Source organism: Pyxicephalus adspersus, chromosome 3 (assembly GCF_032062135.1).
Source record: "Pyxicephalus adspersus chromosome 3, UCB_Pads_2.0, whole genome shotgun sequence".
In the NCBI taxonomy this organism is placed as follows: Eukaryota; Metazoa; Chordata; class Amphibia; order Anura; family Pyxicephalidae; genus Pyxicephalus; species Pyxicephalus adspersus.
Window position 1 is genome coordinate 36,340,027 of NC_092860.1, and position 17,220 is coordinate 36,357,246.

The 17,220-nt window shown below is 38.0% G+C and overlaps 1 protein-coding gene across 1 annotated transcript in view; it reads right to left on the minus strand.

Moving 5' to 3' along the window:
• The window catches only part of GLDC (glycine decarboxylase), a 34,016-nt gene that overhangs the window by 15,217 nt on the left and 1,579 nt on the right, over positions 1 to 17,220 (minus strand). The window contains exons 2-7 of the mRNA XM_072404233.1: positions 16,445 to 16,523; positions 9,744 to 9,879; positions 2,076 to 2,240; positions 1,676 to 1,753; positions 495 to 642; positions 7 to 203 (exon numbers count right to left, since the gene is read on the minus strand). Coding sequence (XP_072260334.1) covers positions 7 to 203; positions 495 to 642; positions 1,676 to 1,753; positions 2,076 to 2,240; positions 9,744 to 9,879; positions 16,445 to 16,523 — 803 coding nt within the window. The remainder of the gene's footprint in view (positions 1 to 6; positions 204 to 494; positions 643 to 1,675; positions 1,754 to 2,075; positions 2,241 to 9,743; positions 9,880 to 16,444; positions 16,524 to 17,220) is intronic.

The window sequence follows — 17,220 nt, forward strand, 5'->3', positions numbered from 1 at the left end:
ACATACCTTGTTACACCAACCATCCTTCCAGGCATCATGCGAATTAGATTCTCCCTCACTGCAAAGAAAGCGGCATGTGGACCTCCATAGCCAAGTGGCACACCAAATCTTTGAGAGCTTCCCAGAGCTATGTCCACCCCAAACTCCCCAGGAGGTCTCAGGATGCACAGTGCCAGGAGGTCTGTTGCACAGCAAGCCAAGGTCTAAAAAAATAAAAGTGACAGCGTTATTACCACCTGCTCAGTATATGAATACTTTCTCCCAGATGTCCCCCATCCTGTGTTATATTACACATTAGGGAAAATACTATTTATGTCTGGCCTATACGCCTAAAGGATAAACATCCCTAATAGGAACAAACTACACCCTGCTCTTACGGTTTAGTTCTGTGTACCAGGTCCATTAGACTATATACAAAAAAACTGGCATTAACTCAAATGTCAAGTGTGAAATGGTGTAATTAGTGAATATTATTAGACCCCAGTTCTGCTTACTCCATTTTGATGAGCTCTGTCAACGAGCTGAGTAAAGTCTTCCACCTTTCCATTTGTATCCGGATATTGAAATAACACACCACTGACATCTTTTCCACTGAAGTCCATCTCATGGGGCAGCTTTAGTTCTGTTTTAACACCAATGTAGCTAGAACACAACACACAGTACAATTGTGAATAACTAGACCAAATATGCATTGAAATTTTACAGTAAGTTATTACATAAACATTTGTAAAGATTTGATACAGACCAAGATAATCTTTGTCAGTTAAGCAGTAGCAAAGGCTTGAACTCAACATGGTTGATACTCATACACAACTTTTCAAACTATTGCTACATACAGTTCCGCTTTCTATACAGAATACCTTCCACAAAGACTGTTTATATGTCAAACAAGGTCTTCTTATACTGAAGACTTAACTTAAGTCTTACTTAATGAGGTGTACTTAATGTAAAGTGTTTTTGCAGTAAAATGCCAATTTATTATGAAATCATCATTGTGCTTTAATTAACATAGCACACCAACATATTAGTGATGTACAATATACATACATAATGAACAAGAACTACGGATGACTAGCCTGCCTACATGACAAATACAAACAATGACAATAGGAAGAGGACACTACCTAAATGACTTAGTCTTAAACTGTATACACATGCGCAATTATTGGGATTGGAAATGATCATTCCTGACTGTTTCCTTTAACAAATGTCTGAAATAAGAACAGACAAGCGCTGTACACACCGTGCTGTTCCCTTCTATAGAGAGGAGGGGGAAGAACAAGCAAGCACAACCCTGCTGTGCTCGTTCTCCTTTCTATTGCGGTCATTCCTGGATCGGACAGGATGAATCCACAAACTATGTTGTGCGACCTCTGTACACGTGCTAGATTCTCACCTAGGATGAGCCCGATTGTTCCTATCATCGGACATGTGTACATAGCCTAAGTGCTGTATATAGACATTGGAAATATATTCAGTTTTGTAGGAATTATCTATTTTTATGCCAGGAACTATAAGCTTTGATCATTGGTTCTTTATTTATTACAGACTGTAAGTAACCAGTAGACTCTTTCACTTTAAGATATGCAAATCAGTTTACTTGTGCCCTGACTACCTTCTTTTTCTATTTGTACATTTAATAGTAGTCACAGAAAAAAAAAAAAGACATTCTTACTTGGCTCTTGTCTGTACCACAGCTATAGTTTGGGGATGACATCTACTGTCCACATAGAATTTTCCCCTCTTGTTGTGTCTGTAAAACAAAAGAAATCAGAAAAACCTACTAAAATTTTCATGACAACAAAAGTTAAAACCAGACTAAAAATGGATTTTTAATACCATCATGTAAAAGAACTAGGGAGTTGGGCTGAATAGGGAAATATTTAGGCAGGTTTACAAAAGGGAGGTGGACAATTAGAGATAGCAGCTGCAGGTAGAGGTGACAATAGCAGTGTCCCACCAGATTGTATTATATAGGAATGCATACACCAAAATACAAATATAGGGGGGGGGGGGGAAGTACACACACACACACACACACACACACACACACACACACACACATCAAAACATACCTGTGGCACAATTGCATGGCTTCAGCAGCAGCTGTCCCTTCATCCAGTAAAGAAGCATTGGCCACATCCAACCCAGTGATATCACAAACCATAGTTTGGTAATTTAGCAAACTCTCCAGACGGCCCTGGGACACTTCCGGCTGATATGGAGTATACTGCGTTACCCTAGTGGGACATGTTTTCGTCAGAGTAACTCCATAAATATACAAATTTTATTATCCGTGATAAAGGCAGACAAAATAAGATCTTACAGGTGAAATCACAAACAGCAGCAGGATATTTAATGCCAACCTATACATGGTGTACATATAGCAAATCCCCTTGCTTTATGTGTGCGGGACCAACCTTTAAAAGCTATATGCTTTACTACAAAACCAAAAAAGTGAAAGAATTATTTTATGTATGATAGGGTTAAGTACAATTTAAAATAGGTCAATGAACGGTGCATTACATAAATACTTTGTGTTGGCAAGAATACCAACTAGGTAAATTTATCAATGATTCACTGGACAAATCATTCATTGCATGAATGACTATATTCACCCAAGTTATATTCAATGGAATTTGCCCTGCATGCCAAGGCGTTGTGCTTGGCATGGCTTTAGGTGACCAGGGAACTCTTGGAAAGGAGTTTCCTGTGACATCACTGCCCATATTTGGACAAAGTCTAAACATGTGGCAAGAACCTTCTTTAAACAATGAGAAATGAAAGAGCTACCCACCCTTTGCTGGAAGGAAGCTTTTACATAGTGTTAAATAACAATAATTACACAGGTCAACATGTCATTTTCATCAGATATACTTTTATGTGGGCTTTGTAGTATTTTTGATGCAGATTTTAAATCTGTGTTCAGTTTTTCTCTAGCATGTCTAGTTTTTGTGATGCAGCTAAATATATATTGTGTGAAGTTCGTTATACATAGCCCTAACATATTACAACATTTAACAACAGTTTTCTTTTTTTTAAGGTTAAACATCACACTAACTGCCATTGATTTCATTTGTCATCATGCCTAGAACGATCCAGTTTCTGTTACATGTGTGGTTCATTCACGACGAAAGCACAATGTGGCCAATTACCACAGAACTTCAAAAGATATACAAATTATATATTTCGGCTGTCCACTCGGTGACCAGGATAAATCTTGGGCTCCACATGTCATCTGTACCAGTTGTTCCAAGGGACTGTGTGACTGGCTAAATCTGCATAAAGCAGTAATACCATTTGCAATCCCGATGGTGTGGAGAGAACCGCAAGACCATCTAATCGACTGCTTTTTTTGCCGCAACAACAAAAGTGGATTCTCAGGTAAAACTAAGCACAAAATTGTATATCCCAGCCTCGATTCTGCAATTAGGCCTGTTCCCCCATAATGATTCATTGCTAGTTCCGGTACATGATAGACTTACTTCTGCAGAAGGTGATGAGGAATGCGTTGGAAGTTGCAGCAAGTTACAACCCCGAATCATCTGATCCTGACTACTTGGCTGATGAAGATTTAGAACCAGAGACCTTTACACAAGCAGAGAATAATGATCTTGTTTGTGATCCAAATCTATCCAAAGACAAATCAGAACTGCTTGCATCAAGGCTTAAACAGAAGCACTTGCTTGCAAAGGGTGTAACTGTAACTCACTACAGAAAACAAAATCATAACTTGACAACAATCTTCATTAGTGATGGCTCACTGTGCTACTGTCATGATATAAATGCACCATTTAACAGTTTGTCACAAGAGCATGTTCCATCTGAATGGCGTATCTTCATTGATTCCTCTAAAAGAAGCTTGAAAGCAGTCTATTGCATAATGGTAATTCCAAACCAAGTTTACCGATTGCCCATTCTGTTAACCTAAAGGAGTCCTATGACAACATGAAGTTAATACTTGAAGCAATCCAGTATAAAACACACCAGTGGAACATCTGTGGGGATGTAAAGGTCATTGGCTTGCTGATAGGAATGCAAGGAGGATTCACAAAATATTGCTGTTTCCTATGCCTGTGGGAGACCATTATGTCAAGCGTGATTGGCTACCAAGAGATACCTTGATGAAGAACCTTGTAAAGGCCATGGGTAAATCAAACTCCACAGGTTTTCAGCACCTTGTTGAGAAGTTTCCAACATAAGCACTGCAAAAATGAAGGAATGGATATTTATAGGGCCACCGATCAAGTCTGTTTTGCAGGATGACATTTTCAAACAATCTCTCCCAGCAGCTGAGCTAGAAGCTTGGAATGCCTTCAAGTGGCTGTGTGAAAATTTCCTGGGCAACCATAAGTCTCCTGCATACAAGGAAGGAGTTCATAATACATTTCTTGCACTCACATCTAGAATTCTTCCGGGCATATCTCGGTATGGTGAGCGACGAACAAGGAGAACATTTTCACCAGGACGTTCAGGTAATGGAGCACTGCTACCAAAGTTTCTGGAATGAAGGTGTGATGGCGGACTACTGCTGGATGCTGTACCGCAACAATCCAGATAAAGAAAATCATACTCTAAGCATTTCTGAAGAAACAATGGTACCTGACTGACACTGCTCAGTAGATCTATACCACAGTGTGCCTTATTTTACTTCACACTGAAGATGTATTAACATTCACGTTACTGGTGTTTATGTTTTAAAAACAAATCTGAAATCTGCTCGAAAAACTGATTAAAAATTTTCTGTGGTTTTTGATGATTATCAAAACTAATTTTTTGTTGACCTGTTATTTCAACCAATATTATTTTTTTAAAGTGAGAGTGAGATTTTTACTTTTCATACCAACATGCATATTAGAAAAACTTGGGGACCCAAGGAAACCCCAAAACAAGATTACCAAGGGGAAAAGGGGGTATAGTGACAACCTACTTGCCTCTCGCGATGACAAAAATGACATGAAGCCATTTTATACACAACTAAAATAGATGCAGGAGATGCCATAATACCATAATAGGTAATTAAGAAACAAACTATTTAAGCAATAAGTAGGGAGGTCACCTTATAAACATTTTATGGGTTTTAGTGAAGTTTGTAAGGGTTGAGACTCGATTCATTGCTGTCATGTACCTCGCCACTTCTGATATTTGTTTTTAAACCTCCTGTCCTAGTAACAGAATAACAGATTCTTGCCTTACCCTACTCAAAACTGACAATAGAAAAACTGGTAGGAGATTAGGTGAAAAATTTTTTTTTTTTACTATAGACAACAGTAAAACCAAATGATGCATCTTCCACTTAAGTCCGAAGTGTTTTTATTATTTGTGCCTTTGTTTATTTCACCTATCAATTCTGAAGTTATGGTCATGTGCAAGGCAAAAATCAGAAACAAGAATTTAACCCAACAGAAATGTTTTTCTTAACACAAATGCAGTTCAGTGTGTAAGGAGCAGTGGAAATCCTACCTAAAACCTGATACACCTGCAGCATTATCTGCTGCACAGACTGGTCCTCCCAACACTCCGCACTATGCCTGAATGCTGCAAAAATGTATTTACCATGAATGAATTACACAATGAATACATTCTAAATTCAAAAGCAAATTTTTACAACTGTGGTTCTGTCAAACTGTACCCAAGAACACAATTATGAGGTTTAGGTACATGAACATACAATGCACTTTTATGGCTCCAGTTTACCAGAGTCAGGAGTGAGTTCATACAAGCATACTGCAAATCAGAGGCTCCAGTATTTAATAAAACTTCATGTGTCTGTATCTGCAGCCTTCAGATTTACAAGTTTATACTCTGTTCTCTGCAATCTTTTGTCATTTAATTTCTTCACACATCCCTGGAATTTGTTGGCTTGGTTTCCAAGGAGACCAAATTCCAACTGGCATTTTATTGGAGGCGCCCTTAGCAGAGCTTCCTCCGATGTTAACACTTACTTTGCCTATATTGTAGACTAGCAATTTGGAAAGATGGCATGGTCACTATTCTTACACAGATCATAAGATTTATATATAATATGTATACAGAGATTGATACTTTTGGAACAGACAAAGGTTAAGGAGGTTACTTGCATAAGCAATATATATTTTTAAATAACCACTTTATAACCATAGTGATAGGAGATCCTATTTAAACAATTTTTGTTGTTACCCTTATCTTCCATACAAAGCATATAAAGTCACTTTTTAGGATCACAAAATACCCTTACAAACCATTACCTTGTGAAAGTATCCATGACACTAGTATGGTATACATGACCTATGCGGAGCCAATGATGGGACCCAGCAAGGTCCATTCATTACAGGAGAGGGAGCGGATACAGGACTAATCACCATGCCCATAGAGAGTAGCACTGACTGGTCTTCATTACAGGAAGAACCCGTCAAAGGGGTCTGTTCATAAAGCAGTGAATGTGACCTATTGAAACATTCCAGGTGCATGTGTTTAAATAGCAGTATATGATTATCCACCAGGGAATGTTTCAGCAAATATCATTTTTTCTTCTTTATAAAGAATTTGCTCTTTTTTTAATATTTGCTTTTCCGGTCATTCAGATATAAGAATAGTCAAACAAGTTCACTGGAATTAAAAAAAAAAAAATAACCAATGGTACCTTCATCTGAACACAATGTGGCTGGTTTGCTAAGCTAGAGCATGCTCACTTATCGGCAAGTAATGTTTCAAAATTACTAAGAATATACCCAATCAAGTGCAAGGGAAAACTGTTTTTGCACAGTTGGTAGATATACCGGTAAGTCAGCACAACTTCTCCTTATGCACTAATCCAATAAATCTCCACTCTGAGCCCTGTTCCTGTAATTACACCAGATACCTATACCTCAAATGGATGACCCTTAGGTCATACTAACAAGAAAAGTTTGACAGACACAGGGTTAGATAAAGGAGTCTGGTATAACTCACAGTATTGCATTTGTACATAGAAGGCTGCAATGCACCATGTCGCTCATGTCTAGCGGCATTAAGAGCTGGATTATCCATTGCAAACCAGGATATCAACTTTTAACGGTGTTTGAACTTTGCATTAAAGTTAAACACTTTTGTATAGTTTATGAAAAGTGTTGCTCAGAGTGGGAAAGTCGTCCAATGGGAATAACCTGCAGAGTCTGCAGTCCATGACAAGTCCCCAAAACTGGGTAAATTCTGTTCTTGTAGTTTCTTCACAAAAATACCCACTATGGTTTTAACATACTTTTCCGACACAAAGTATGTTGGTTTTACATCTGCTTTAAGGCTTTGGTATTTATACAACAGAGGTGTTTATTCAGCAAATAAACTGACTTCTAAAGGAATACATCTCAGAATTTAACAAAATGTTCTAGATTGTATTACTTGCATGGGGTTATTCTTATTTGCAATGAATGATAGGCAGGCTATCAAAGAAAGAACATGGAAATATTGAAATACACAGCACAAGAACAGATTAGTCCCGATTTCCAGAGATGTTCTAAACAAGAACATTCCTTACCAGATTAAGAAGAGAAGTCCAAAGATTTTATTTTAAAACTCACTTAAATAACAAATTGGATTTACAGGGGCCCATAAATAAATCTGCAGAAATAATGAACTATAGAAATTGTTGCATTCATATAAGTGATCATTTTTTACTGGTGGTTTTATAATTACTGCTGCATTTATAAAAAAGAAGATTAGCAATATCTTTACAGATTGCCAGACAGGGTTTGCTACTTTGACCATGGCAGATACCCAGGCCACAGTTGAGGTCACTGGTGTTTGTTTCAAACACCTTGATCACTGATTTTAATGAAAGAGAGGAAAAAAAAAAACCACAAAGAGCATTGTGACATGCAAAGTTTGACAAATTTTTACTTTGGCCAATATTTACTTATGGCAAATCAGTGAAAGATTCTGACAGGTTGCAGGGTTATCGCCCTTTGTACTTTGCTTTAAAAAACATATTTTGAAACTTCCTAATACGACAAAGAACAAACCCAAAAATTTGCTTGGACTAAAATGAACAAACAAATTTGCTTGTATTGCAACCAAAGCCACAACGCCATTTAGTTTAAAAATTAATAACTGAGAAAACTTGGGATCGAGTACATTGACAAATGGCAATAGCACTCCCATTATTCCTGCAGAATAAAATGGCAACAAAGCCTTTCTAGAAAAGGATTGTGATCAAGATACCAGTTCACTATTCTCTGTAGATGTAGATCACATTAAACTGTAGCTAAATTAGGCATGTATTGAACTTATAATTTCTAATTTAGTTAATGAAACAATTTAAAATGGAATAGCATGAGAGCTTTGTACACAAATGTGTGCAACAAAAACTCAGTTCCAATGTGACCCCAATACATTTTTTTGTATAAATTTAAACGGATGACATCAGTGTCACCATGTTAATGCAAGGGGCTACTCTTGAAATTGCATTCCCATCCATAACCAACACTACAGGTTTGGAATGTGTGTCAGTTAATCTCAAAACTAAAAACAGAATCCATACAATTTAACAGTTTGTCTAATCTCGCCTAATGTAGCCCATTCTCTTCAGACGACATGTATCTCAGATTGCAATAACCTGGAAGATTTTACTATATCATTTGTACCATATTTACCTTAACATTATTATTATCCATATTTTGTCCCCATTTTCATTATGCTGTTTTGGGTTACCTTAGCATACATTGTTATACCAATATGATTCGGTCAGCAAAATTCTGTTCACTTTGTTCAAATTTTATGTCACGGTTATTTATATGTCAGTGCTGCCTCCCTTGCTTTTTGGAAAATTAATAAGAATAATCTTGCCTAGCACTACTAACACTTGTCCACAAGGTGTCAGCACATTTAATACGGCAGGAAAATACAACCAAAAAAATCATTGGATGTATACTTACTTGCATAATGAAAATTGGTAAAATATACAAATAAAAGCCAAGCTCCCTTACTTATTATTGAAGAGAATTCAAAGACAAGCAACTAAATTCTTAAGGTATGAGGTCCAATTTATGAAGCTAAACTTTTTTATTTTAGTAAACAAAAATACTTGCATGACTTGGTGACTTGACATTATTGTCCATGTATTATTTAGAAAAAACTTTTCCAACCATCAGTAAAGGAATTGGATTCATTAAGCAAACATGTTTATGGACTACCCTTTATAGCACAAGATTATTAGTAAAAAAAAAAAAAAAAAATCTTCCAACAAATAATTTGTTTTTACAAAATGTGTATAATTTTAAAGAGCCCTAGACAAAGCCATGGATATTTAGGTATTTACAATTTGTAAGTGAACTTTAGAACAACCACTGACCTCTGTAGCTGTGTGTGCTATGCAGCAATTCATCCAAGTTTTCTTCTTGGCTCACCCTGCACCCCCTTTGGCTCACCCTGCATCCCCTTTCCAACCCCCTTGATCCAACATCCACACTATCCAGCCTTTTAGACTTCAAGGGGACCAATTAGTTCCCCAGTGCCTGCAGCCATTGATTTGTAATAAAATGTTTCCTTACCCTTTGCCCACCTCCACCCTGTTCTGATCTTCCCCCTTCCCCCAAATGCTATTCTTACCCAGATCTTGTTCCAAGGCCAGCATTGTTCATTCTTTTCTAGCTTCACGATTTAATGTCCATTGGTCAACAAGTACCATTAAATTCAAACATTTACCTTCCAATTACCATAATACATAACGTTTTACTATTGGCATCATTGAAATATGAATATGTGCACCTTCCCCAAACATAACATACCATCCAGCATTTTCCAGCAAATTCCTTAGGATGGCCTGTGGAACAGAGCAATTATAGTAACCCATGCCAATATAGGATCTCCAGAGCTTATTCTTTGATGCTATGTTGTGAAGGGTTTCAAGAATTTCATTTTCACCTACAAAGAGAAACAGAAAAGTATTTAATTCTTGTCCACAAATAAGCCAGCAAAAAATACTCCATGTACTGGGCACCAAACTTTATGCCTTGTGTCTTGATCAAGATGGATATACTTATTTCCCTAGTGGTTGAACTTTATGGACTTTTTTCAAACTGACTAACTATGTAACCAGTACAGAATATTTTGAAAGCCAAGTAATCCATCCCTTTCAGGGATTAAACTAGAGTTTAATGCCTGCAGTGCTAGGTACACACGTGCAATGGTTCTCGTCCGATAATCGGCTCAGGGCTGATATCAAATGAGAATCTGGTATGTGTACAGTGCTTGTCATCCATTGCCCTAACGACCGTCCTGGCGGATCCATGGACGATGGATGACGAACCATTGTAATGTAATCGAAGGAGAGGGAACACAGCAGGGTGCTGCGCCATTTTTCTCCCCCTCCCCTCTCCATAGAGCAGAACGGTGCTGTATGTACAGTGGTCCTTCATGCATCGTTCAGTTGTTTGTCATTGGAAAGGATCGTGAAAGATCCTTTCCAATGACAATTGTTGCACATGCTCATAGGGTTTTTCCCATCTTGGACATGTTTATTTCCCTAGTGGTTGAACTGTATGGACTTTTTTCAAACTGACCACAATATTTTGAAAGCCAAGTAATCCATCCCTTGCAGGGAATAAACTGGGTGTCAATGAACCTATATTGTTTTTGTATATGTGTATGACATAAGAGGTAAAAAGGCAGCTGTTCAGGTCATTACTTTTTCCAGTAACAGTGATATGGCTAGTGAGTTTGCATAGTTCAAGGTAAACAATTGTAACGCTGTCATTACATAAAACAATCATGCAGTCTCCAGTGGAATGTGAGCAATACATCTGCTACACTCAATTCACTGGTGTCATGGAGGTCATATTAATAGACCATTTCAACATTTGACTGAAAAAAGCGCTTTCATAACAGAGGAATCTTTATGATTGAAGTTAATAACCAATGTTTCTTGTCATTCCTGGTGGAACCACATGCCACCAGACTAAACTGTCCATACATATTTTATTTAGACCACAAAACCCTATATATTTGTAGGTACTTACTCAACACAGACCAGAGATTCATGACCAAGTGTCTTTGAGGTAAAAAAGTTAATGTTAATATGGTTGGCACAGTTCCAGGGAGTGTAATGCCTGAAGTGCTAGGTATACACGTTAAATTGGTTCTCGTCCAATAATCGGCTCAAGGCTCATATCAGATGAGAATCTGGCGTGTGTACAGTGCTCGTCATCCATCACCTGAACGACCACCCTGGCGGATCCATGGACGACGAACGATCGTAATGTAATTGATGGGGAGAGAGCACAGCGGGGTGCCAATGTAATTTTCTCCCCCTCCCCTTGTCATAGAGCAGACTAGTGCTGTATGTATAATGGTTGTTCATGCATCGTGCAGTTGTTGTCATTGGAAAGGATCGTGAAAGATCCTTTCCAATGACAATTATTGCATGTGTGTACATAGCATTAGTTATAACAATACAAATCATCCAAACCTTAAAGCAGATTGTCTTAAGAAAAAAATTTTGACCTAATGTGCAGAATTTAAGGTTAATATTAAGCTAAGCCTAGATCTCAGGAAATGCCCTAATGTGAATACGATTCATGAATACCCTCAGAATCATAATATTTAAAAAGAGTTAGTATAGCAACAATATTCATTTTATTTGTATAAATCCTATTATGTAAATCTCTACCTGAGAGAGGACTTCTTTCTACACTGCCTGGGCCACAAAAAAAGCTTACAATCTAGATTTCCTACACACTCTACGAACATAGGACAATTTGAATTGACTTTAGTTGTTTGTTCAGTTTGGTAGGAAACTTTTAAAGGCAAAACAAAAAATTAAGTTTATTATGTCTTTCCTGGCAGCCAACAACCCTTTGCACTATAAAAAGAAAAAAGTCTCTCATGTAAAAGATAAAGGCGTATTTTTAAAAAGGCCAATTTGAACAAGAATCAACATTATAAAATGTCACAGGTATGTTTCAATCATCTTGCAAACTTTCGCTGGAATGCGTTACATTTCCACAGCCAGTATGTGCTGTGTCATGTTTTGTAAATGATCGACTGGTTTACAACATCCATACTGTAATAAGCAGTACAAAAGTTCCAAGGCATCTTCAATCTGCTCATAATCAAGTTAACTACCGTATACAATTGTATAATATGGCAAGGGAGGTGATTTCACTCCAAATCTGTGCAACTCCAATTTGCAGCTTTGCTGGCATCTAAAGAGTTAAAGTTACTGCTGGATCTTCCCCATTTCATGCTGGCTGGGGGCTTGATGCTTTTCTTTCCCCCACATCCAGTTCAAACTGGTCACAGAATCACACAAAACAAGCTGTTACAGCTATTCTATAGGGCTCCTGTGCTCATTTGGTGCGAACAGTCGCTGTCCTCACGCATGTCATATGTACACTGTGCAGGATTACTGAAGTATTAAACCAAATATTACAAACAAATCTGAATGTTACCAACCAATATCATGAATAGGTTTATTTCACAGAATTAAATTTGATGCTGTTTGTATGTGCAATAGGGGAACCTATTAGCTCTATGCATACCAGAACCAAAGTTTTACTACAATCACATGACCTCCGGAGTACAGGTGGGGGAGCACTAAAATCAGTGACATGTAGAACTGGCTGTAGGGTTTGGATTTGCCAGCAGAGCAAATCCAAGGTAAGTGTCCAATGCTACAGAAACTTGAATTAGGAAGAAAGTGGCATTTGCCTTCCTATATAAAGTCACTTTGACTGCAAACAAACATACCCGCTGTTTGCTGTACACACATTGTCAGGAAGTGGTTTGGTAAGGATGTGATATGTCTTAGCTAAAAATGAAGCCACCTACATGTGACAGCTTATTTACCGCATCTTTAGTAATTTAATAAATTATTACAAAGTATCCACAAAGTGATTTATCAGCAAGCATCCCAATGCACTCGTGCAAGAACAATGCCCCTGCCCTGTGCTGCATGTACAATCCATCACCTATACGGGGACCAGCCTATGAAATGCTGCACACCAGAGAGCCAGCACGGCATAACATAAGAAAATCCATGTAACAGAAAGCAGGAAGACGTATGAAGTCACAGCCAGTCTGTAGCTGCCAACAGGAACAAGACACTTAGTCCCCGGTGGGTTAATAGCGAGGGCAGAAGGTGTTGTACGGTCTAGTGCAATCTGCTGAAGCGATTCTCTGATGTTATCCTGAACAAACCAGAATAAACCGGTCACAAACTTGACAAAAGCGAACGGGTTTAAAGTTTGTACTTCCATTGTGTTTTTTGTGCAATTATATGGGAAATAAAACATTTACAGGGGGATGGGATGAATTCACTCAAACAGGAGCAGACAGTGGGATGCAACAAAGCCACCAATTATAGGCATGTGCTTTCTTGTAGAGGATGAATAATACTGACATCCAATTAGGCAAAACGCAAAAAAAAATAAAAAAATTTCTATACACATCATAAACAAGTAACTGATTCAAGTCACAATCACTAAAAACTACAGATATCTTGTGTCACTAGTTGCATTGTTGTTCAATCTATATTGTACAAAATGCTTCCTAGAGGGGTGATGTGCTCTATAAATCTAAGTGAGAATGGGGGTGGGGGGGGGGGTATTCTTTCTAAGCTGTAATAAAATGACCGAACAGGATAGAATATTTGAAAACTGTGTGCATACCAAACCTAATTCCCAAGATCTTTAAGTTTAGTATTTGTAATGTGTTTCATGTTGGAAAGAAAACACTCCACCCTGATACAGGTTTATTCAGGTAGATGACAGTTTATTATTCCCATGAAGTTTACCTAAATAGTTTGGTAAACTGAAAGAATGAAAAAATATTGTGAATCATTGCAATGTTTTCAGTTTGGCTGGCAAAGGATCAGCACTTTATGTTCAAGGCATAAACATTTAAAGTTTTTAAACAAAAGTTTTATAACTATGTTGCAGACCTGTGTGATCCACACAACTGGCTGAACAGCAGACTGCTTTAGCCTTATAACACTTTGTAGGACTTTCCTGCTAAGGGATCTGATGCAGATCAAAAAACAAATATAGTCAAGTATACTCAAACCTCTGCAAGACATCTGTGACTGGAGAAGAATCTGAACTAATGTAACCTCCTGCATTGCATATCTATCATTCTCATATACAAGGCTGTTTTGTTAAAAACAAGCCTATAAATAGCATTAGTAGCTCATACATACACTGGGTGGTAAACAAGCTATACGTCCGAGTGCAAAAAAGGTCAATGTATTTTATATGGAACTACAAAGTCAGCATGTAAACAATGCACTTCTAATGGGCACTCTCCGTATTGTTCATTTTTTCTACCGAACTAGATTAACTGCTAGGCGACTGTGCTTTCAAATGTACTGTGGGACCAGTACCAACAGCCCAATGTAATCTCACGTGTCATTCTCTACTCAGCCTTGTTGTATCAGGTGAGTACTATTTAAAGTAAATCTAGTACTTTCCAGGATACATCACTAAAAAAAAAAAAAAAAAAAAAAAAAAAAAACGCATGAACACTCACAATAAACTTCATATTTTAGTATGCTAAATATATAATTGAAGGGATTTTCTTGTATGCATTTGCATTAAAAAAAAAAAAAAAGTGGTCCAAGCTGCAGCACATGTGGGGTTAAGGAGAGGAGTGAGGAGAGGTCTTTGTTCTTACTTATCCATCAGAAATAAAGTAGGCTGTGCTGTGTTTACGATTTCACATCTGGATATCTGTCATATCCAACAAAAGGTGTACAACAAGTAGGAACACTTCTGGAACCTCAACAGTAACATTTCTGTACGTTCTGCATATGTAAAGGGTCAACACATGATGAAATGTGAACGAATTCCAGAGTTTTTTTTTTCTTTTAACAGGAGCTTCTTTAGGAGAAATGCATATAACATTTTCAGGAGGTACATATTTGGAACAATTATTGCAGATAATGCTAGGAAATAGAAGGTTGCTTGGCAGGGGAGAGTTACAAAGCATCTTCTTGCATAAATCTCCCCCCAGCTCTTTATTTTTTTTCTGTAACACTGCCTGCAGTGTTTTCTCTCAACTCATACATGACATCTGTAAGAAATGTAGAATGGAGCTGGATGATGAGAAAATGGAACTCTGGTGCATGCAGCACTCACGATTGCCCAAAAGCAGATTTGGAAGTAGATGAACATGTCAGTGGCAAGAGTTGAGAGATGAGGTGTATAACAAGCAAACATTGAAAGCCAGAGTGCATATTATAGCAAGAGGCAGACCAGATAGCTGTAGAGTTCCGCTTTGAGTGTAATGATCTTGTAAATAAGCCACGAGAGGCAGGGTAGACCAATCGCTGGAATAGGTCAGCCCAGCTTAACAACTGTTTAGATAAGATAGATACTACATAGGAAGTACACCACCTTCACTGATTTGACCAAGCCATAAACTTGTACATCAACTTTGTATCACTGCAGAATCCAGAGGACAGTTGCTTTTGTAAGTTTTTCCTTTATTACCTTGGTTGAACTCCAGGCAAATAGCTAAGTGCAAAGTATGACAGTCTTATATGTGCCAAAGGATATATAGATTGTCCATCTCTTCCCCAGGATTCAAACAGTGTAACTAGGTTGGTGACTCCATTTATTTCCACAGCAGTTTGGCAATACTGTTCAAATGGGTCCCCTCCCTTGGCTCAGGCTATGGATAGACAGTAAAGGAGAGGCATCAAATTGATGTGCTTATTCCCGTCAGTCAATCCCTTGTCAGGAAATAATAGAGCATAAGGCTTCACACTGCTCGCCCCTCTACTAGGATACGTACACAAGTGCAATTATTGTTGTTGGAAAGGATCATTCACAACAACAAAAGACTGCACGACGGAGTGGCACCCCACTGCGCTCTCTCCCCCTTCACTTCATTTACGATTGTTCCTTGTCCATGGATCCACCAGGACGGGTCGTTAGCCCTAGTCTAATCTCTACATTACCTGACATTAGAAGAGGCTGATTCCATGTTCCTGCATAATTAGCATTTGTTATGCAGAGTTATAAATGTTTGAGGTTGCCTGTTGTCATTTAAATACTGGAGATCACTAAAATGTATTGTCTTCATCAGAATCCCCCCTAAAAGAAAAGTCTGAATGTTTCATTTTGGTTCCATTTATAAACACAATAAAACTAGTTAATAAAATGGTTTACTGTACTCTTGAAGACACTTATCGAGAGGATTTCCTTTCTGCCTTTGAATCATCAGTACCCTAGTACTAGGTAACCCTAATAGCTGGTTTAGATTTGTCTTGTTTTGTCCATTTAAATACATGTGTAATTGGGTTTCTGCTGGGCAGCCACTGTATGTCTGCAAGTCACACTTTATAACTGCAGCTGCTCTATATTGGTGACTTTGGAGCGATTGTTTAGTGATTTGATTTTGTATGTGCTATTTGGCTGAAAAACCCCTAGTTGAGTGACCACATTGTGTTACTTTTAATTTGTACACAGGGGTTTTTTCAAGGTATACTTACAAACTTGATCATCCATTTTCAGTGGTCTTGACAGGCGGATGCTTGCAGGAACAGTCTTATCAATCAGCTCATCAATACTCTGATAGGAAGAAAGGAAGGAAAAACACTGAGACATTTGCTCTTTTCCTAAGCACCTTAACCCACATTCCTGGATCTGACACTCAGCATTTGTTCTGGGAAGATTAGGCTGATTGTTAATACCTTATGTGCTAATCATGTGAATGATCTCCATACTAACCTCCACTGGTAATTATTTACAGAATTAGAAAATGACTTTAACAGTCCGCTTATAGACTAATTAGACCTTTTTTAGACATTGAGAAACAGTCATAGATCATGCTTGGGCTTTTCAAATGCCACTGCACAGTCAGAGCCTTTTGTGCCCTGGGGACAGGATTCTCTTGTGTATCCAGGCTCATTGAAAGACTCATTGATATGCAGACCACCAGCATCACAGAAATAAAGTCATCACAACCCGTACACTGCTTTTCAGTATGATAATAAGGGGATTAAACAAAATCAGTGCAGATCCATCAGGGCACAACTCAAGTAAACACATTTCTGAAAAGAAAAAAAAATGCAGCAAAACAAACTGATGATGAAGACCAGAAGTTTCAGTGCATGATCACCCAGTGTACACCTAATCCATACAATCCCATACATGCACCCCAGTGTACACCTAATCCCTACAATCCCATCCATGCGCCCCAGTGTACACCTAATCCCTACAATCCCATCCATGCGCCCCAGTGTACACCCAATCCCTACAATCCCAT